Source organism: Botryllus schlosseri, chromosome 14, assembly GCF_051294905.1.
Source record: "Botryllus schlosseri isolate E-star chromosome 14, Bs_hap1, whole genome shotgun sequence".
Classification (NCBI taxonomy): Eukaryota; Metazoa; Chordata; class Ascidiacea; order Stolidobranchia; family Styelidae; genus Botryllus; species Botryllus schlosseri.
The window spans coordinates 15464929-15487232 of record NC_137249.1 but is presented as its reverse complement, the minus strand read 5'-3'; the positions used below and the strand labels follow the sequence as shown (position 1 = coordinate 15487232).

General features: G+C 40.5%; 1 protein-coding gene across 3 annotated transcripts; it reads left to right on the top strand.

The window, feature by feature from the left end:
- Positions 1-544: 544 nt before the first annotated feature.
- LOC145456317 (uncharacterized) lies at positions 545-19567 on the top strand. 3 transcript variants are annotated; one of them, XM_080334394.1, is made up of 7 exons: positions 545-768; positions 2595-2761; positions 4415-4671; positions 4702-4990; positions 17708-17804; positions 18640-18706; positions 18768-19567. In XM_080334394.1, exons 1-7 carry the CDS (start codon positions 647-649, stop codon positions 19125-19127), a joined length of 1359 nt encoding a protein of 452 aa, XP_080190520.1. In that variant the 5' UTR covers positions 545-646; the 3' UTR covers positions 19128-19567. The 3 variants fall into 3 exon arrangements, with proteins under 3 accessions (XP_080190520.1, XP_080190519.1, XP_080190521.1); XM_080334393.1 differs by having other exon boundaries at positions 4415-4990; XM_080334395.1 differs by having other exon boundaries at positions 4378-4990.
- Positions 19568-22304: the final 2737 nt, after the last annotated feature.

Below are 22304 nucleotides of genomic sequence, written 5' to 3'. Positions count from 1 at the left end.
CCAACACTGCTAATTACCCGCTGTTTGCACGGTAGCCTTAAATGCCAGCCCCAAGTCCAGTTTGTTACCCGATCAGATTATTATCAATGTCTTATGCATGAGGGTGCCCTGTGTTATTTAATTTTTCCCTTGATATAAGTAATTAACGGAAGAAAATTATAGTGCATTGTTTGATCAGTGTGCCGTCTTCATGCTTTGGTTTTATGAACATAATATCCGCATATGTATATGTCTTCATACCCCAATATGGATTGCATCAAATAGCAGCTGGGTAATTGTTTTTTCTAGTTACAATGCTGATTGAAGCTCACTAAATGTGAAGTTTAAGCCTACTTATGCAGGTAAATAGAGTAGCTTAATAGCAATTTCGCAGTTGGTATGAATAACCTGATTTTGAGCTGAAAGTAGTTTGAAAGAATGGAAACTACCACATTTGGATATCAAGTAAACACTGATTTGTAGCCTACTTTGTTTGGTATATATCTGACCTATGAATCACCATTTTGATTTGAAGATATTGGATACCGGTATACGTTGTTCGATTGATGAGCTGAGATGCAACTTTCAGATTGTATTGTAATTAGACTCAAATTTCTCATCCGACAATTTAGCAAATACTGGCAAGCTCACAGCTATTCATTTCAACATGACCACCACCAGGATTGGTTATATTTGTGAAAATACTACTGGAAGTATTACCTGCCCTTATGGAACAATTGATGCAACATATTCTTTTTACGGAAGGAATACGAGAATGCCGACAAACACGTGAGTTACTATTGCAATATCAACTTTTTGCTGCTCACATCGTGGATGGGTTGTTCCTATTTTCTAACAACCTTTCAACCAAATCAATTTTATAATATAATTCATGTCTTGTTTTGCATGAATTATCTGGAGATTCATCTATGATTGGTGGTACTATTATTATTTTCATTCATTCAGGACACTCAATGTACAATACGATACACTACATACAATGTGATGTAATGAATAGATAGGGAAATGTAAAACGACCATTTGCAGTCAATCGATCCAGTTGAATTTTATATTGAGATACAGCACTTGGTCGATTTGACATCCTCATATATGTTCATTACATGCAGAGTTGGTCAAAGCAGTCCAGAAAGCTACTCAAGTAGAAGTAGCGGTGGAAATATCTACTCAAGTACAAGTAGTGGTACTTCATTCATAAGCAACCTAAAACGACTTGAAGTAGAAGTAGAAGCTGCAAATGGCGCTATGCGGAAGCTGTAGAGAGCTTGATTCATATTGATGCATCCCAGGAGGGGTCAATTTTTGACAGAATAAGCAAACCAAAAGAACTGAAACTATAATTAGAACGCAACGTATAATACTCGTAATTGAAAGAATAATACAAATATAATATAATACTACTTCTAAGAAGCGGAACATATAATTCATGTCTTTTGTCCGGAAAGTTTCAACGCTGGTCTGCTAAAACAGATCTAAGGTCAAAAAAGTCAAAGTCCACTTTCCAAATAAGGACACGTCATAGGCTGCTAGGTATAATAGGTAATTGCTAGATTGCGAAATAGCTTCAAACGTGACGGGGAGGGCATCCTTACTGTGATAAAATATTTGATATATCCGACAATGCGCTGTGAACGGAACCACGCAACCCGGTATCTAAATTATATTCAGCGATACTTTCGTTAAAACATATTTGTCACTCCATAGGCCTATCTACTGTGGTACTACGTGAAAACAGCCCCGAAATTCCTTAGGCTTGACAAACTGGAAGTAACGGAAAGTAATTAAGTAGTTCACAAAATATTATGAAGTGAAAGTGGAAGTAGCGAAAAAAAAGATATACTTGAGTAAGTACTAGAAGTAGAGGAAAACTACTTGAGTACTTCGAAAAAGTAGAAGTACTTCGTTACTGACCACCTCTGATTACATGGCATTGTATTATATGTATCGCATTATACAGTGTGTGTCTTGAGCATACAAAAATATTAGAACTGCTGGTTATGATTATTATTTCCGTTAAAGGGTCACTATGCCCTGAATATGATTTAGTCTCAAATTAAAGATATAAAGTCGCGAAATAAATTTTGGCAGCCGGTGTTTTCTGCAGAGAAAGTCATCATATTCGAACTGTAGCTAAATGATGTATAAAATAATCGTCATTGTACTATAGCTGCATAAATTAATCTATCGGGGTGCCACGGCTGCACGTCTCGCTTCTTACCCATTCTCAATGCAACCTCCATCTTATAGTCTTATTTTACCTGGAAAACATATGCTGCGTCACTCACTTTGCTCCCACACGATGTAACAGTGCTGATTCTCATTGTAACTTGGAACCAACATATATATATATGTTTAATTGTATACCTAATCACCAGCCGCGTAACCAGGGGGGATTTTGATTTTTTTCGAATTTACTAATATATCATCAATTTATTTGGGTTAAGTATGCCGATTATGCAATCTCCTCGTGTTGATGATAAGCTTGTCAACGAGTCTGCAAGTGCTGTCAATTAGCGAGTACCTGATCTCTCGTGAACGGTGATGTTCCACAAAAGCAATGATCTACTAAATATGCTTATACATAGATTGTTTTCCAGATGTGGTACCTTCTCTCGAGTTTGCACAACTGGCAGCACTCTGACACATGTTCGACAGCATTGTCAAGGAAGGACAGGCTGTGCTCTTGCGGCTAATAATAATATATTTGGCGACCCTTGCTTTGGCATAACATCATATCTGTACATTGAATATAATTGTGGTCCAGGTAACACTAGTCATTTGTCTGCGTTAATTTTTTCAAAATAATTGTCACCCAAACTCTCTTTTGCACAATGGCCCCACTGACTGATGCAGGGCTCACCAATGCGGTGCCGCGAGGACCAGAGGAGTAGCCCGCGAGCCTGTTCTAAAAAATAGATCGAATAGCAGCATTTACCAATAATCATCAGATTCTTACCAGTGAGCTTTTAAATATATACGTTAGATTCCTTGATTTGGCTATACTTGTTTAAATTACACTAACATGTAACTTACAAATGACAATACACATATGTAAACTACCTATACAGGCGACATGACGGAACGCCATCCACAGTCTTCCGGGGAGGGGGGGTCCGTGCCAAAGTAGTAAACAAGAATACTAAACGGTAGCAGGTAGCCGTGAAGTACTATCAGATTTTCAATATATGTATGCCCATTACGTATTGCAACTTTTGACATAGCTTGTTACTCTTGCATCGCAACGCAATTTAGTGCCATGTTTCTAACTTTCTGTAATCGTTGCTGCTGTCCGGTATGCTGAACAATTGGAGATTGAAATTGTAACACTGCAAAATGACCTCCACCTCAAAGCCCACCAGGCTGCTGCAAACTTTTGTTGTCTTGTTGGCACATAAAGTACAGTGGTGTATGCGCAGCATCTATGAAGGTATCAAGCGTGTTTGGTTCAACTCATTGTTGTGAATCAGCCTTTTCGGACATGAACTTCGTCAAAAACATACACAGAACACGCCTCACAAATGCACATCTGGAACACTCACTTAGAGTTGCAGTGTCAAGTAAACATACCAGAGTACAGTACAGTACAGTACAGTTGAAAGAATGCAATGCCAGGCTTCTCACTGACTGATATAGAAACAGATAATATGAGGTCCAGTCTAAAGTGTGACATGATTTATTTTAAAATTTGAGTTGACTGTTATTGTATAATTTGTACAAACATGGTGCGAAGAAATTCATGATTCCCTAAAAAAATATTGGTTGCTAGCTAATTGAAATGAGATGTTCTGATTTAAAATACTCTCTTACCGCAATGTGATTCCTGCCCAGTGCTACGAATATCGAAGCGCAAATTCAGTCTGGCACGGGTAACGGCAAGAGTAAATGGTAGCCCGTCGCTTCAATCAGTACCTAAGACGTAGCTCTTGGTCGCAAAAAGGTTGATGACCCCTGGACTAATGACTATTCATGAACCAATCCCCAAAGGCCCCATTGAGGAATGAGCAAAACCATGGTTATTTTGTGCAATGTTATCAGCCACATGAGTTCAGATTAAACGTCAAATCAATTGGAAATTATAATCTTGATGTAAATTAGAATATCTTGCTTGCCCGCTTACCACTAATTTTAGCCATATTTAAGTCTGGGAACCTGCTGACACGCTATTGTGCAGCTCAGGAGAGGATTTGTCAAGAAATTCATTACATACCCTCTTAAATCTTTAGACATTGTGTCAGCATTCAGGTGTGAAAGATCTTATGATTCATGGTGACCTTTCCAGACTCGCTGGTGTAATTCAATTGTTGTGATTCGTTCGAAATCATTTTATAAGATGACCCACGTAAGCATTATTGCTTTCTTTGACCATATTGGGTTCACTAGAACTCGAGACCAAATGGAATGTCTGCTACAACTACAGACCCACCAACAACAACAAGCGAGCCTACTACGATTCCTACGACAACTATAGAGCCGACAACAAGCGAGCCTACTACGATTCCTGTGACAACTGTAGAGCCAACTACTGTTGCTCCGACAACCACCGAGCCTACTACTGTTCCTACTACAACTATTGAGCCAACTACTGTTGCCCTGACAACAACCGAGCTAGCTACGATTCCTGTGACAACAATAGAGCCAACTACTGTTGCCCCGACGACAACCGAGCTTACTACTGTTCCAACCACAACAACTGAGCTTACTAAGATTCCTGCAACAACAACTGAGCTTACTAACATTCCTGCAACAACTATTAAGCCAACTACTGCTTCTACAACAAATATTGAGCCAACTGCAATCGCTCCGACAACTGTAGAGCCAGCTGCTGTTCCCCAGACAACTGAGCCTCCTGCAGTAGCAAATGGTACATTGCCAGGTACTGACGCCTATATACCGACAGAGCACACAACGATGCCCAAGACTACTACAAGGCCGAGTTGGCTGACTACCTTTACTCCAACAACAACAGCAGAAACCGGAACACTGCAATTTCAAGGTGAGGAAATTTTTCATTTATTCTAGAACAGGGGTTCTCAGCCCTTTCTTAGCCGTGGCCCATTTTCCGGTTTGAAAATGTGCTGTGGCCCACCTCTTATCTTGGAGTCATAATCCTGTTCAATGCGTGGTAATCGACAGCTCCGATATGCCTATTTCTCTAAAATATGCGCATTTTCTCTTAATTTACAGGTGATATTTAAATGTATACCTTTTCGCCCATGAAATTGCGCCAAGCGCAATGAACATTTTCATGTCTAATAAATATCCTCCAACAAACGACCAACGAAATAATCTTGGGCCTCTTCGAACTCCTGCAATTGAGGGTTTGGGTGCAGCAGTTACGGCCCTGGTAAATCATTAGGCTCTGTATATTATGATAATCCGCTTCTATATTTGCGTCGCGAAACACAATGACCAAATCCACGCATCCGCTGTATGATTGGGATTTTAGTTCCACTATTGTGGGAAATATAATAATCATTCTGGGTCAGCTTCAAACAATTCATTGGTGAATGGGGTACTACAGAGAAGTGGAGAAAGTTATATTTTATATGCATGCTGTACAATGCCAATTGTATGTCTTCTAACAAACCAACTGAAGTTGCGATGTCACAATATTCAATCCAATGATACAATCAATTCATGTGACTCCTACATTATGTACAATGATTTCCAGGGAGGACATTTTAAACCGACTCCAAAGATTAATGCGCTCCGCTAAATCCTCAATCCATTACGATTCGTTGCGGTGGTGCAGATACCTCCACCAGAAGTTTCTATTATTATTTGCAATTAGGCTATTTTTATCTTACAATAATACGATTTGCCAAAGTACAGTAAATCTATACCTCAACTTCATTCCGAGTTTATTGGACACCCCTTTCAACGGCATACGACATATGACCCTACCAGAATACTTGGTTACTTCAGCATTACCTTCCAGTTATTATATACTCGAAATAATTTTAGTTGCTGTTAGCCGTAGGTTTTCATAGCCAGTGGAAAAGCCGCCGTTTCTCCCTCCCGTTTTCGGCTTGAAGATGCTGACTCCGTACGTTCCACTACGTCTCATCAGAGTCGGATGGAAAGCTTTACGTGGCCCATGTATAATTCGATAATATGAATATATTTTGAGTGATTATTATAACAAATAAAACTAACTTACATTAATTCTAAAATTTTCTAAATAGCTTTGTGGCCCACCTCAAATGCTGTGGCCCACCAGTGGGCCATGGCCCACCCTTTGAGAACCCCTGTACTAGAGGCATGAGACCATTCCCTGATAAGCCGCCAGAAATTTTGAATGTTGCTACCAGTAGCAAGTGATTTTTAGGCGTTTCGCAATGTGTCAGATCAGTGATTCTCAAAGTGGGCGCCAGCACCCCCTGGGCGGCGTGAGTTCACCTTTGGACATCCACTCTGTGAAGTTTCCGAGCATGAATTGATTGAGGAGCTTGAAGAACTTTTTGGGGGTCAAACCAAGGCTCAATATCTCGTATCAATCGTTGTGGATACAGAAACAAATCAAAGAGAGATAATCTCCTCTCGGTCTAGAGTCGAGTTACCATGAACGCCAACCAGAAATAGCTTTAGAACAGTAGTTCTTAAACTTTTTTAGACACGCTTCTGCCGCCCCCTTCATGATAGTCAAAAATTTCGCGCCCCCTATCGTCATATCACAAAATCAACCAGAATGCCAGCAATCCCAACGAATAATTTGATGGCATGGAACTGATGGGAGGTTATGATTAGGGCAAGTTTTTGCAACTTATGCAACCTTTTTTTACAGCTTCTGGCAGCTTCCTAAATACTCGGAAGTTATGTAGAATGCTGTTTCAAGCTGTTTGAAGGAATCTTATAGTGCAACTTTTTGCAACCTTTGTCTATTTTTTTTCATGGAACTTTTTGCAACTTTTTATCGATTTTTCATTCAACCAACTTTTTACTGGAAATATTTGACAATATATGTAAATAGATCGCTTGAATATTCAACTGAAATACCGTAAATCAGCACTGAAGTTGATGAGAGAATTCTCAAATATGAAGTTTGGACTATACAACACAGAGCAATAACTATGAAATGGAGGCGAATCCCTCGCACTGCAAGTTTTGTGTTTTTCTGGGTTTATGGAACAAAGATTAGAATAAACTTAATCCAAAATCTTCATGGTCGTGAATAAGTAGCGTTTTTTTTAGTTATCTGTGTCCAAAGTTACTCCAGCATGTAAGGTAACTTTGGACAATGTAGTTTTTTGTATGTCTTAACACTATTTTGTTTCTGAAACCTCTCAAATGAGGCTCATTTGGTAAGAGTTAACGAGAGAAGTGGCTAAAAATTAACCAAATGGTATATGTCTGGCGAATGCGCTCGAACCCCATGCTATAATTACATTGTTCTCAGGAGTGCTTTGAGATATTGGCATGAGCTTGTAAAAACTTCGGATGTACTAAAAATTCCACTTGTTTCAAAGTGTGTTGGTCATCATGCCATGTCACCTTATTTGTTTCATTCGATGGTTTATAATATACAATGAGTAGACAATGAGCCATCTACAAAAGTATAGGCGTACAAGGAGGCTACAAGGAGTAAAATGTCAAATACTAAGTTTACCGACAGTGCAACCTCGATCACACCAACAAAATTTTTTCAGTTTAGACTAAATTTTGACTTTTTTTGTCAAAAATCAATTGCCCTAGTGATAACGCATTAATAAATATTTTCGAAGCACTAGGGCAATTGATTTTTGACAAAAAAAGTCAAATTTTGCTTCGAGTCACGAGTAAATGTACATTTTCAAGACGCTGAGTCAAGTCACATCATTTTTTTTCCAAGGTAACTCGAGTCGAGTCAAGTAATCTGAAAAAGTTCAATCGAGTGAAGTCATGACTCGAGTCATCCCAACACGGGTGCCTTTATTTTGTACATGCAAGCTAATGAAAAGCTAATGCAGCTAATTAAGCTAAGGAAAAGCTAATTAAGCTAATGAAAGACTAATTAAGCTAATGAAAAGCTAATGAAGCTAATTAAGCTAATGAAAAGCTAAGTAAGCTAATGAAAAGCTAATGAAAAGCTAAGTAAGCTAATGAAAAGCTAATTAAGGTAATGAGAAGTAAGCTAATCAAAAGCGCAGCAAATATATGCAATTACAAAGTAGTACATATCCGGACGTTTCAAACGTTAGTTTACTCATTGCTCATTATCAGGATGACAATGGTGCCGATGTCTCACTAGTACGACATTTAGGTTTCGCTTAGGTAACGAAAAAGAAGTCTTCCCAATTTTGAAATTATGCGCAGACTGATTCAGTTCTAAAGAAAACGATCAATAATCTAAATCATAATCTGTCGATCATGATGTGAAGTTTATTTGTAAAATAAAAATTACTGTCAAGCCCGCAACCAATATCCACGCGAATTCGGTTTACCAGACATATCGCGTGCCGAAACGGGTTAATCCAGTTTTGTATGATGCGTTGATTGATAGCAGGCATGCTGGAGCTTGTGAGACAATGCTGTTTTCAAATCCTCCTTGCCTTCCTAACTAATTACCATCAAGAAATGAACTCCCTTTGAAATGTCGTTGATGTTCATGTTCGTTCACGCTATCAAATTCAGTTTGCAAACATAACCGGCCACATTATCATGTTAGGCGTGCTGGCACTTTAGCACCGAGTAGGCAGAAAAACTTCGTCTGAGATCACCGCTGTATGTAGTGCCGAGATAACGTAGTGGTATAATCCACAGCTGCAACACCAATGGGTTGTGGGTTCGAGTCCGACCGAGGTCGACTCCAGAATTCCTACCTAGGTACCATCTCATCCGTGTAAGCGGTGTCTTATAAAAGCCAAGAATGTGGGCCGTTGTACAAGTCGGCCGCTACGGAATAGAAATGTAGAAAATTGCCTGGTGTAAATGACCATGACCATGACCGTATTAGTCGAGACACACCATGAACACCTCAAAACAAACCTGTCGGTGCCGTCAAATCTTCCGGTTTGCAGGGTGCAGTTAGGTCTGAATTGGCACTATTGCAATCATAATTCAAAAATCCCTATTGAGAATCGAATATCCAGATTCTAAACTTGGATTTAAAATTTCGGATTTGATACATCCAGAATCATATGAGCAAAATACTAACCTGGACTTACTTCCTTGCTTCATTGGCTTCGTTTTTACATTCGCTGGTTTCATCAGCTTTTCATTAGCTTAATTAGCTTTTCATTAGCTTACTTTTCATTAGCTGACTTTTTCATTAGCGTAATTAGCTTTTCATTAGCTTAATTAGCTTTTCATTAGCTTACTTTTCATTAGCTTACTTTTTCATTAGCGTAATTAGCTTATCATTAGCTTAATTAGCTTAATTAGCTTTTCATTAGCTGACTTTTCATTAGCTTACTTTTTCATTAGCTTAATTAGCTTTTCATTAGCTTTTCATTAGCTTACTTAGCTTTTCATTAGCTTAATTAGCCTTTCATTAGCTTAATTAGCTTTTCCTTAGCTTAATTAGCTGCATTAGCTTTTCATTAGCTTGCATGTACAAAATAAAGGCACCCTCCCAACACTGGCTTGATCCGACTTCGAAACCTTTCTTCTCTTGATATTGTCAAAGAGAAAAATATTATTCGGGTTGGCGTAGTTGGTTACCGTAATCCATGGTCTTCATCGCGAAAGACTGTAATCAACTCTCGGCGCTAGCACGTTTATCTGGGAAAAAGAATTTCACCTCCACTCAGCAGACTAACCACCGTAAAATCACATGAATACTATCATGAACAAAACCCAAAAAAATGTAACTCCGTAGTACCACACGTGCGAAAAACGGTTTCATATTTTACATTATGGGTTGATTTCAATTTTTGGAGGTCCACCGATCCGCCAAATATTTTTTTTTAATATGACCGGTCCGCGAGGTGAAAAAGGTTGAGAACCACTGATGTAGACAACAGTGTCGGTGTGAAGCAACAAATGCGTAACTAGCACTCCTTCAGTATACACGGAACTTCTATGCTGCCAACAATTGCTGCTGCTGAACTTTTTTTGTCTATTATTGCCAAGCTATTTCATATGGACAGGCAATTCCAACCAGAAATGTAGAAAAGTACGTAAAATTTAACATCAAGCGTAATAATGTCAAAATTTCAATTTTTAGTGCAAATGTTTCCGTTTTCTAGGTCAGAAAATAATCGCCCTATAGTCATCAGTCATCACAAGGGCAATTTTTTTACCTAAAAAACGGAAGATTTTGACAAAAAAAATCAAAATTTTGACATTTTTTGACCTTGAAAAACTTAATTTTGACCAATTGTATGCAAATTAGGCGTTTTTCCACATAATATTAGAATTGTACGACTTATCTTCATTTCTAGTTCGAACTGTCTGTCCTTACGAAGTAGTTCGGCCTGAAAAAACTTTTTTGACTCAAAAACTGACAAATTTTTTCATGAAAACACTTGATTTTAACAAAATCTCGCCCCTATGAAGAATTCCAGTAGTTACATCATGTATAATGGCAGAAATAATTAAAATCTGTTCTAGTACAACGAAAGATACTTTCCTACATTCTCGGGTAGAAAGTGTCTGTCCTTTCTAAGTAGCTTGCCAAGAATGAAGAAAACGTTCAACAGTAGCAGTTGTTCGCTGACAACACGGAAGTTGTACAGTGTAAGTGCGTTCGTACACTGCTGGTAACATACCGTGTTGCTTCGTTTTGACCATGGTGTCTACATCACAATTTTTCATATTGCGCTTCTTGACATAAGAACCACACAATGCCCACGCAGTCATGCTTCAGTTAGGATTTCGCTGTATGTTGCACATAACACCATGTCAACCTATTTGTTTTTTTTGAATGCTTATGATTCAAAATGAGCAGACAATGGGCCGTCTACAACGGTAGGCCTATAAAGTACCGTCATCTTCCATGTATAATCCGCAAAATTTTCACGATTTTTTGCCCTAAAATCGGGGGGTGCGTATTATACATGAGAACAACACGCTTGAAAAAACTCTCCCTCGATAAAAAACTTGAAATCACACCTTTCTTCATGTTTGTTTCCAATCGCGCATCACTTTCAGCCATCGTGCCCAGTAATTCGTATTATCAGTGTAACGCGCTACCAATTAGCAAAAAGCCTGTTGCCAATTAACGAGAGTCGTCTGCACACTGCACAGCACGTAATCTCCTGCTGAGTTGGTTTGCCGTTTGCACGCGAGCGAAATTAGGTCATTCATTGATTGGTGAACGCGCGCGCGGCAATCCTCGCTAATTCATCAACAGGCCATGTGCGCAAAATATAATCGCTTGCGTAATCAGTCGCACCTCCAACAGGCGTGGTGTGCACGACATAGGCTAACCGTTGGCCTGAGCAATCGCATCTGGCCTGGTCCGCAAGATTTCGCGTCGCCGGCCTCGCAGGCTTTGGCTTCGCGTCGCTTCGTATTGAGGCAATACTGTTACTTTTATGATTAGCAGTCGCATCTGTAATAGGCCTCGTGCGGAAGACGTCGTGTCGCTGGCCCGAACTATCGCGTCGCCAGCCTCACAGGCTTTGGCTGCTCTGTACTATCGTCTAGAGCAGTGATTTCCAAATGCGGCCCCCAACTAGCCTTCTTGCGGCCCTCAAGAATATTAATAAATCGAGATATGACAAAAAATAAAATTTATATTTATAAAATACACTTGCTTGGCTTGGAGTCTGGAGTTTTTAATTAGGATTGCAGGAAAGTCGTGAGTAGACTGCTATCGTTACGTCACTGCTGTTTCAATGCAATGTGCCATAGCTTTCCAGTTGAACGAGCAGTAGCCATAGATATAGGTAAAGACAGGACCATAACTGCCGCACGGGGCTCAAAATTATTTTGTGAATTAGCATGAATTATAGAGTATTTTTTTTAAATTTATGCATATTTTGCAATTTCTTTTTGCTCTAGGCGTGATTTCATGCTGTCAAATATCTTGATTTTTGGGTGCTCATCCCCATGAAAAAATGCGCAAGACTTATAGAAATGAGCATGGGGCATGTCGGCGTTGGCCATTACCGCGCCACTAAGCACCAAGACATATCAAGTTTTAGGCCATGTAACATGCGACTCCAAGAAGTGTGGCAGAACGATCGGCAGCGAGAAAACCTTGGCCGAACAAGACTTCCGTTATGCTGATCGAAAACTTCGTTATATACAAAATACTGTCTTGGCAATCCGAACCTCGAAAGACAAATACCATCCTGCAAGGAAAAATTATATTATATTCCAGTGAAGAAATACCAATTTGAAATCGTGTGGGTCTCTTAGTACAGTGGCGAAACGGGCGATCGCCCCTCCCAAATTTTTGGAAAATTTTCGTAAAATCAATAAATATTACAGTATTTTGGGGCAGATGAAAGTAATCTTAAAATTTTCTTCGCGCGATTTATTGTCCCGAGAAATAAATTATTCCTCAAATACCCATAGTTGAATTTAGCTGCATTCTCAATTATGAGAATACAACAGGACCAGTAGATACACTTTCTATAGAGTAGCCCGAGGTCGTTGAGTTGATTGAGTCTAAAGGTGTCAGTTCAGTAAGGGGTCGGGGACTTTTAGTTCCGGCAATTTCCGTTCCGGGACTCACGAAGACATACAGAGTAGGCTACATGCGACTCCGCAAAGTGCGCTCCCAAAATGATTGACGGCAATAACACCAACGCATGTATTCCGAAGCCTTCGATATCGATTTTCGAGTGCTTAAATGGCTGGCGCCTAATGATCCTGTCCCTGCAATCAGACCCCTTCGATATAAATGCGTTTGACACAGGAAAATATCGCCACATCTCTTTAAAAAGGGCTAATTCGAAATCGCACGAGTCCGATCAAAGGAGTTTTTTTTTATATTGGTTTGGTATGTATCAGCGGTTCCAATCTTCAAAGTAGCGTCAATCTTTACCAGAGGTTACTAAATAACCGTGCTTCAACGAAGTAATTATTAAGAATGGACATCACTTTTTCATATACACGCACCAATATTATTGATCAAACTCTTTCATTTATTCAAAAATATTTACGCTCGGCAGCGGCGTGACTAGGCCCGAAATTAACACTGATTGTTCATCACAGTGTCAGCGATTTGGGCTCGTTCGTGGAGCGATCGCCTAATACAATCTATAGTTGGCAACTGGAAGCTTCCTTAGGGTATGTGTGTGTCTCTCTGTGCATGTGTGTGTGTGTGTGTGTGTGTGTGTGTGTACGGCTAATAATCGTATGTATAAAAGAGTAGTGATGAAAATGGGCAATGGAAGGATGTAAGGTTCTGCGAGGTGCTCCCATGGGGGAGCTCCCATAAACTCATTAAAAATTTGCTCCCCCCTTTTAAAAAAAATTGTTGTTTCTGGCTACGTGGATACGACCCTGCGTGTGAGCGATCTTTTGAATGGTGACATCATTATCCGCAAGTCATGAAGTAACAACAATAAATGACAACTGTCCCGCCCGGCGCCCACCCTCCAGAAATTCATATATAGTCTTGCCGTGTGGTATGAACGATATAGTTCGAGATGTATTCTTAAGTGGCTCCTAAATGTTCGATTACACCACTTATATCAGCCCTACCGGTAAATCTGATAATTAAAACGTATTTGCAATATGCAAGTAACAATATAAAGAACCAATTTGATTCATTTTCCCCGAAAAATTTTCCCGCTTCGCGCGGAAGTGTTGACGTCCGCTATTTCCGCAATCATTATGTTATCACATCGCTTTATCTCCGTGAGTGGAATATATGTATAACGATCGCCCGAGATGTTGTGTTAATCATCCAATTAGGGCCCAAGACTATCGATGTTACCTATCTTGTATACTTTTCTTTAAGGGGGTGGTCATTTACGTCATCGAATTTTTCGCCCCTCCCAAATATTTATTCTAGCTACGCCCTTGTCTTAGTAGGCGATTCTATATTTTTTGATATAGCAGACAGGAGGTCACGAAATAACATGTTACGGAATCATACTAATGGGCCCTACAATTTCCAAGACACCTCACTCAGCGCTACCGGTAAATCTGATTACGTGAGCAGCGAGTACAAGAAATTGATAGCAATATAGGCTTTATGCAATTCCCGATCATAATGACCAATTTTATCATGAATTATCGTAAATTCGCGCTGGCTCACTTAACAGTACAACTAGTTTCGTGGCAAAAGTGAACAAGGCGATAGGGTAGGTTTATCAGAGTATGGGAGCACAAAACCAAAGTTTATTATTATTATTATTATTAGGGGGGTTGACGAAGTGCTGTAGTGCAGTTTCGTTCCTGTCAACGGATATACGCCCGAAGACGTACGTTTAATTATTATTATGGGGCCTACCTTTTCAAATACACCTCCCTCGGCTCTACCTGTAAAACTGATTACGTGAGCAGAGAGAGGATAGAAATTGATGGCAATGTATATGCAATCCCGATCATATTGACCGATTCAATCATGAATTGCAGAAAACTTTCGCGCTCCGCGCGTAGGAGAGAATACCTGACTCACTAAACCAGTGGTTCTCAACCGCCGGTCCGCGGACCGGTGCCGGTCCGCGACGACATTCCAGCCGGTCCGCCAGGTACATTACAATTATATACCTTAATTCCAAGATGCAATGTTGAAGGCTTGTCCATTGATATAATAAATAAAACATCAAATTTCAAACTGATTTATAACTTCGTGTGGTAACATTAGGCCTGGAAACCTGTTCGATTTGACTTAAAGTTCAAGATGTGTCATTCGACGACATGCGAGGGGCAAGTACAAAACAGTCACTAGCTAACTCATCGCTAAACAGCGCAGTTCTCGCGATCATTCGTTTTCGATTCATTCATTTTCTGCAGGACCGTAACTGTGGCACCCCAAACCGCACAATTGGAGAGGGGCCGAGCTTGCAAATGGCCCAAAATTATTTTGCAAATTAAAATAAATCATAGCATTTTTTTTTTGAAACTTTTTCCAACATTTTTCAATTTCTGTTCGAGCTTTGCGCGATGTAGTGTCTCTAAATGTCTTGCTTATTAGGCGCCCTTCTCCGAGGAATACGCATGATTAATAGAAATCGGCATTTCGGCGTCAGCCATTACCGCGCCACGACGTACCGACACGTAATAAAGTTTTGGTTAACATGAGACTCCGAAAGGTGTGCCAAAAATTCGGCAGCGAGAAAACCGATTCAGTCATGAATGATCGAAAATTTTCGCTATTGGCGCGATTAAGCCACATAAACTCTCTGCTTGCACTGACTAGAAAGAATGTGCTCACAAGTACTGGTGAAACATCCACCCAACTGTCGGGTCTGGGTGGGGGCGAAGCAGGGTTGTAATGACTCGAGTCACGATTTTTTGATGATTCGACTTGACTCGAGTCATTTTCTCAAAATTACGGAAATGAATCGACTTACTCGAGTCAATCTGTGTATTAACTCGACTTGACTCGAGTCATTGCGCATGACTCAAACCAAGTCATATGACTCGAGACTCAGACGGCCAAGACCGATATTTCATTGTAATTTCGAAGAACACTAAAGTAACTACCCTATTCGGATTATACGTCTGTAGGTACTGGTACTTGAAAATGCGACCAGTAACTGTTAAAAGTGAGGAAAATTAGTATATTATAAATGCAAACCATTCGATAACACCAAACAGAGTTATAAGAGTGGGTTTAACAAGACTTTCACGGGAAACTGAGCAGTCAACACAATGACTTGAACTCGGACTCGAGTCATAATACCATGACTCGGACTCGAACCTCTGCTCGATGACTTGGACTCGGACTTGACTCGGTGGTGAATGGAAAATGACTCGAGTCAAAACCATAGAATTGAAAATGACTTGTGACTCGGAGCTTTGTGACATGGTGAAGTTCGGCTTATCGCCCTGTGGGCTGACCAACGTTTTGGGGGTGGGCTAACGAAGTGCTTTTTCGGCCCGGATTTGCGGATGGCCGGAATTGCAGCTGCAAGGTGTTTTCTTGCGGCACGCATTTTATTCGTAGTTGCCAGAGTAGCCTGCGTCTGGTGGCAGTGAGCAATGAGCAAGGTAGCACGACAAGGTTCTTGGTTCGACTTCGAAACACTTCTTCTCTCGCTATTGTCAAAGAGAAGGATAGTATGCGAGTTAACGTGATCGGTAAACCCCGCGGCCTTCGGCGCGAAAGACTGTAAACGACACTCGGCGGTAGCACGTTTATCTGGACAAGGCAATTTTACCTCAACTCAGCAGACTCACTTCCATAAACACACATGGATGCCATCATGAAGATAATTAATTACTATCCAAACCCTCCAAATGTCACTATCTAGCACCATAAATTGCAAAAACGGTTGCATACAATACATTTTGGCTTCATTTCAATTTTGAAAGTTCACCGGTCCGCCAGACATTTTCTTAAATTTTACCGGTCCGCGAGGTGAAAAAGGTTGAGAACCACTGCACTAAACCACCCCGAAAGCATCAGAATGGGAAGTCCTATACCTCACGACCGAAGCGTCCGAATAATTTGAGCGGAAGAGCGGTCTTTATCGAAATCTAGTGTCGCATTGATTCCAAAAATACAAATTTAAATCTCGCCAGAGCAATAAAACTACTCCGAAATAGCCACCAAAGGTCGATTTTTCTGAACAATGAAAGCGCAGCAACACAATGACCATAGCAATGGCCAATGGCGCCAAACGATCGATCTGAACAACGCCAATTTTCATATTTTGATGACTATTTTGCTTCCGTGTCATTGCCCTGGTATTCGTGCGGCCCCGACCGTAGTCTGAAATTCTAAATTTGGCCCTGACACCGAAAAAGTTTGGGAACCACTGGTTTGGAGACAATGCCGTTAATTGCATAATGATCAGCGACGGTTATGTCATGATTGTTCGACAGTGACATCGCAAAACAGAACAACATCGCGTACTAAAACACAGCTATTTATGTACTGTGAATGCAGGGTGCGTACAATCCATGGGTACAGCCTTTTTCCCAGAATTTGCATGCCATTTTGAGGGTGCGTATTATACATGGGGGCGTACTATACTTGGAAAATGACGGTGGGCTACAGGCTGTGAAATGTCAAATGATAAGTTCCCCCGAGAGCGCAAAATCTACGATACAAACGAAATGCAGGTTGTGAAAAAATTTTGACTTAGTTTACAATTTTGACATTTTTTGACCTAACGCTACAATTTTGACCTAATTTTGACTTCTTTTGACATGTCAAAAAAATGCCCTAGTCATCACGCATGTGAATTTTGCGAATATATGGGTATTTCAATAGTTTCCCATGCTGTTTGTAAGAGGGAGTCCCAGTCCAGGTGAAATCCTAGTAGCAATAGACGGCACCCAACGTAGCAATTAGCAAAGTTATCACGATAATGCAAAGCAGACCCATGCATACATGATCATTATCACTGGGATAGCGTACTCTTTGGTCATGATGTTTTCCGCAATTGTGAGTATTCTGAAAGGGCCAATTTCAGACAGATTTTCTAGAGGTTTTCAGTAGGGATTCATGACCTTAACGAACGAGGATATTGGTTCACGCAAATACGTTGACACAAAACACGTCATTTCCTTGCCGCCAACCAGTTGAATTCGATATGCGTTTCATAAAACCCATATTTTGTAACATAATCTCAATCAGATAGCACAGCTGAGTGGAGTAACAGTGCTTCATCTTCAATTGGTGTTCCAGTGTTTAATTTTCCTCTTTGTTCATCAGAAGGTGCACTCGGAGCTACTGCTCAAGTTTCTCTTATTATGGGACCAATACTCTTCTTTGCCCTGCTTGCTTTGCTTTGGGCTCTCAAGAGAAAGGGGTGAGACTATTAAATGTCTTCTATGATTCTATTCATTGTATCTACCGAGAGCGATTGGAATATTTCAAGGCTGTTATAGTGCAAACTTGTGACCCACGGCCATACGAATGGGCTAAGACCCGAGAGTCTGATGATTTGTTCTCTGCAACGCCTAATCTCAAATAATTGGAATCTCATTCACTAGATAACAAACTGGGATGGATTTTGTGTAACCCTGCAATTCATGTGCGGTCGCGTTTCTTGGCTTTAACCAAATGTAGTTAGAGAGGGATAGAGTGATATTTTGGATATATGGGGATCGATTTATATTTAAGTGTAAAAAGTTCAGGCGTGGCTCAGTTATAAGTAAGATAGTAGTTTCATATAAGCTATGTATATATGACAAATGAACATGAACTGGACAGTTGTCAACCTAAAAGTTTCCCTGCTGAAGGCTATGGATATAAATAGTGCTATCACTGTAAGAGAGAGATACCAGCCAATGTCATATCGGAAATTTCAGAGCAGTAAGCAATTCACGTGCAGAATGAAAAGGGTGATTTTAAAATAATTGTTTTATAAATTCTTACTCGTTTATCTTACTCTTTTACTCATCATATTTGAAGACTCTGCGTTATGCAACACATGTTTAAAGAGGCGAAAACTAGCAGATTTCAGTAGCATATTCATCTTGGTACCAACAGAAGTAGTCAAGTATGGATTTTTTTCCTTATCATAGTGAAAATTGACCATGCGATACTATCCTCTGGTGAATTGACCAAAGTGTTTGACGCCCCTGTGTTCGTCTCTGCTTGGAGGATATTTATTTGGCAATTAAACTGATTTGATGTTCCAGCTCTAGCAAAGTGTCAGCTGCTACTGATTCTATGCCAGGAAATACAGCGGAAGCCAAGGAGAATCTGGTAGGTGATGCATTCATCAATTAATTGTTTGATCGACAGACAATGTATCCGTTGTTTTAAGATGAATACTTGTACATCTCGCACACACTCAGTTGCCGACGTAATGAAATCCATGTTGGACAATGTGTCGATCCAACTGAAGAATGCCAGCAATCACTCAGACACTCTATCTTATGTATCACCAACCGATGCAGATTCATATAATACCGCAAATATCCCGACCGAGGAGGCTATGAATGGAGGTATTGGAAGAAGGAGTGATTTATCGTATCTGAATGAATGCATCAGTCATGAATCAAATTCGAGTGAAGAGAGAGTTGTTCAGTCATCCATAACACTTGATGAAAACGGCCAATCTGCATCTCCTACAGACCCTGAGGAAATAATGACGAGATCAGGGTTTAGTGAGAACAATGCGTAAGGATTTCCAGGATTCGATCATCCAGAGTTATACCGAAAGAACCTGAGAGTTTAATACAAATTTTCTTAGCAAAGCAAGATGTAAAATTTCGAACCCCACTTGCTTTATTCAATCTCGGTTTTAGTGGAGTTTACATTCGTAGTTGGCGAAGGTGGTACGGGCGGCTTTGGTAGATGCAAGAGTCAGCATTGATGACGCTGATCTGTCAGACTGCCTTGTTGTTTGCGCAGACGCCGCTAGTTTACTGAGCATTTTCAGGTGTATTCCAAATTATTTCTTGAACACTCCGTGACTTGCCACAGATCTCTTATGGGTGTGAGATTTCTCATTGTACTGAAAATTTGAATTACCGTTTAACGAATTTATCTTACTTTTATTTATTATTTTACGTTTGGATATTAAAATCAGTTTCTCTGTCAGTACAAATCGTTACTTAGTTACACTGTGTAGCGTGCATATTCTCAAATTCAGACTGATGTTATCGGGGCACGTGAACACTGCATAAACGCGTGTGACTGAAAATGATATGAAATAGTGCGTAATCCCGCTGTTAAGGTGCCTTCATTAACAATTAACGTGAAATGAATTAGGCGCGGACAACCAACATCGGTTGCATTTTAAACTAGGAAAAACTGAAAGAATCGTGCCTTATAAATTTGAGTACCGTAGGCCACATTTCCCGGGAAAAGTGAATCAATTCACTGGGAACCTGGTGCAACGACTTTCCACATGTTAATGAAAACGAGGTGAAATCCTGCAGATCAGAGCCGCAGGCACCAGTCAGACACAGGGTAATCGTGAGTAGTAGGGCGATTTTTTTGGCCTATAAACGGACGATTTTGACCTCACGTATGCAAATTAGGTGTTTTCGCACTTAATGTTGAAAATGTGCTAGCCTACTTACCTTCATTTCTGATTGTAACTGTCTTACGAAGTAGTCTGGCCTGAGAAAAGTTTTCGACTGGAAATTGATAAATTTTTACATGAAAAAACTAGTATTGTAACGAAATCTGCCCCAATGAAGTATTATGGTAGAAATAATTGAAATTTGTTGTAGTTCAACGAAAGATGGGCCTACTCCCTACATTCTCGGGTAGAAAGTGTCTGTCCTAAGTAGCTTGCCAAGAATGGAGAAAGAACGTTCAACAGCAGCAGTTGTTGGCTAACACACCGCGTTACTTCATTCTGACAATGTTGTCTACATCAGGGGTTCTCAACCTTTTTCACTTCGCGAACCGGTAAAACTTCAAAAAATATTTGGCGGACCGGTGGACTCTCAAAAATTGAAACCAACCCAATGTAAAGTATACCAACGTTTTATTGCGAGTATGTGGTGCTGGAGAGCGACAATTTGAGGGTCTTGATCGTAATTAATCATGACCGTGATGGCATCCATGTGATTTTACGGTATAGTGATCGATCTGCCTAGTCGAGGTAAATCTGCATTGACCGTGACCGCCGAGAGTCGTTTACCTTTACAGTCTTTCGCGCCGAAGGCCATGGATTTTATCGACCACGCTAACTCGAATTATGCTATTCTTTTCGACAATATCGAGAGAAGAAGTGTTTTGCAGTCGAACCAAGCATCTTGTGCTATCTTGCTCATTGCCCACTACCACACCAGACGTAGGCTAGCTGCCCTGGCTGCTACGAATACATTGCGGGGCGCGAAAGCACCCGACAACAGCCAGGCCCGTAACTGCCGCACCCCAAAACCCCCAATGGGGGCGGAGCGAGCTCGAAGGGGGCCCGAAATTATTTCGTGAATTAGCATAAATTATAGAGTATTTTTTGAAAATTTATGCAACTTTTTCGAATTTTTTTCGCGCTGGTCGCGATTTCAAGTTGCCAAATTTATTGATTATTTGGTATTCTTCAAAAACACGCAAGATTTATAGAAATTGACATATCGGCGTTGGCCATTACCGCGCCACGACGCACCAATACATATAAAGATTTAGGACATATTACATGCGACTCCAAGAAGTGTGTCAGAACGATCGGCAGCGCGAAAACCTTGACCGACATGGACTGCCCTTACGCTGACCGAAAACTTCGTTATATATACAAAATACATAGGCTATAGGTTTAATTGCCCCTAGGCGCCTATAAATGACTGGCGTCAAATGTTCTTGTCTTGGCAATCTGAACCCCAGAAGACTAATACCATCCCGCATGGAAAAATTATATGCCAATGAAGAAATACCAATTTGAAATCGTGTGCGTCCTTTAGTTTAGTATACGTTTGGACGATTCTATATTTTTTGGTATAGCAGACAGAAGGTAACGAAATAACATCATGTAACGAAGTCATACCAAGGGATCCGCTCGCCCGAAGATGTTTAATTATTATTTACGGGCCCTACAGTTTCCAAGACATCTCACTCAGCTCTACCGGTAAATCTGATAACGTGAGCAAAGAGGACAAGAAATTGATAGCAATATATATGCAATACCTGATCTTACCATGAATTATCGAAAATTTCCGCTCGTGGCGCTGGCTCACTAAACAGCACGGCTAATTTCGTGGCAACAGCGAACACCCTATGGGAACCCAAGACCCAAGTTTTTTGGGGAGGCCTGAGGAAGTGCTGTTTCGTTCCTGCCAACGGGTATACGCCCGAAGATGTTTAATCATTATTGAGGGGTCCAACCTTTTCAAACACACCTCAATCAGCTCTACCGGTAAATCTAATTACGTGAGCAGAGAGAGGATAAAAATTGATAGCAATATATATGCAATTCCCGATCATATTCAACGATTCAACCATGAATTATTGAAATTTTTCGCGCTTGAAACGTTTAGGCGAGAATAGCTGTCTCACTAAACGGACACCCAATGTAGATGACAAGTAGCAGCAAAGAGCGCGGTACCGAAGGGGATTTTGGAGGGCGAAGCTCCCCAGAAGTTCGGTTTATCACCCTATGGGGGGCCCAAGGCCAACGTTTTTTTTTGGGGGGGGGGACGAAGTGCTGTTACGGCCCTGACAACAGCTATACCTTTCAATCCACACAATCAGGTCCAAAAAAGCTCCTCTTCATCCCACCACCAAAGAAACGTTGGTCACAGGGTGATAAACCAAACTTCTGGGGTATTCGCCCCCAAGACTCGATAATTTAATGGATGTTTTCGTCAGGACTTGTGAGCACATTCATTCCACTTGGTGTAGCCAGAGA

What these genes read in the sequence shown, in the direction of transcription:
- LOC145456317 (XM_080334393.1), top strand. Translation starts at nt 647, where the DNA reads ATGACCACCACCAGGATTGGTTATATTTGTGAAAATACTACTGGAAGT. An exon ending in ACGAGAATGCCGACAAACAC is followed by an intron (nt 769 to 2,594) that starts GTGAGTTACTAT and finishes ATTGTTTTCCAG; the next exon opens with ATGTGGTACCTTCTCTCGAG. An exon ending in TGAATATAATTGTGGTCCAG is followed by an intron (nt 2,762 to 4,414) that starts GTAACACTAGTC and finishes CTACAACTACAG; the next exon opens with ACCCACCAACAACAACAAGC.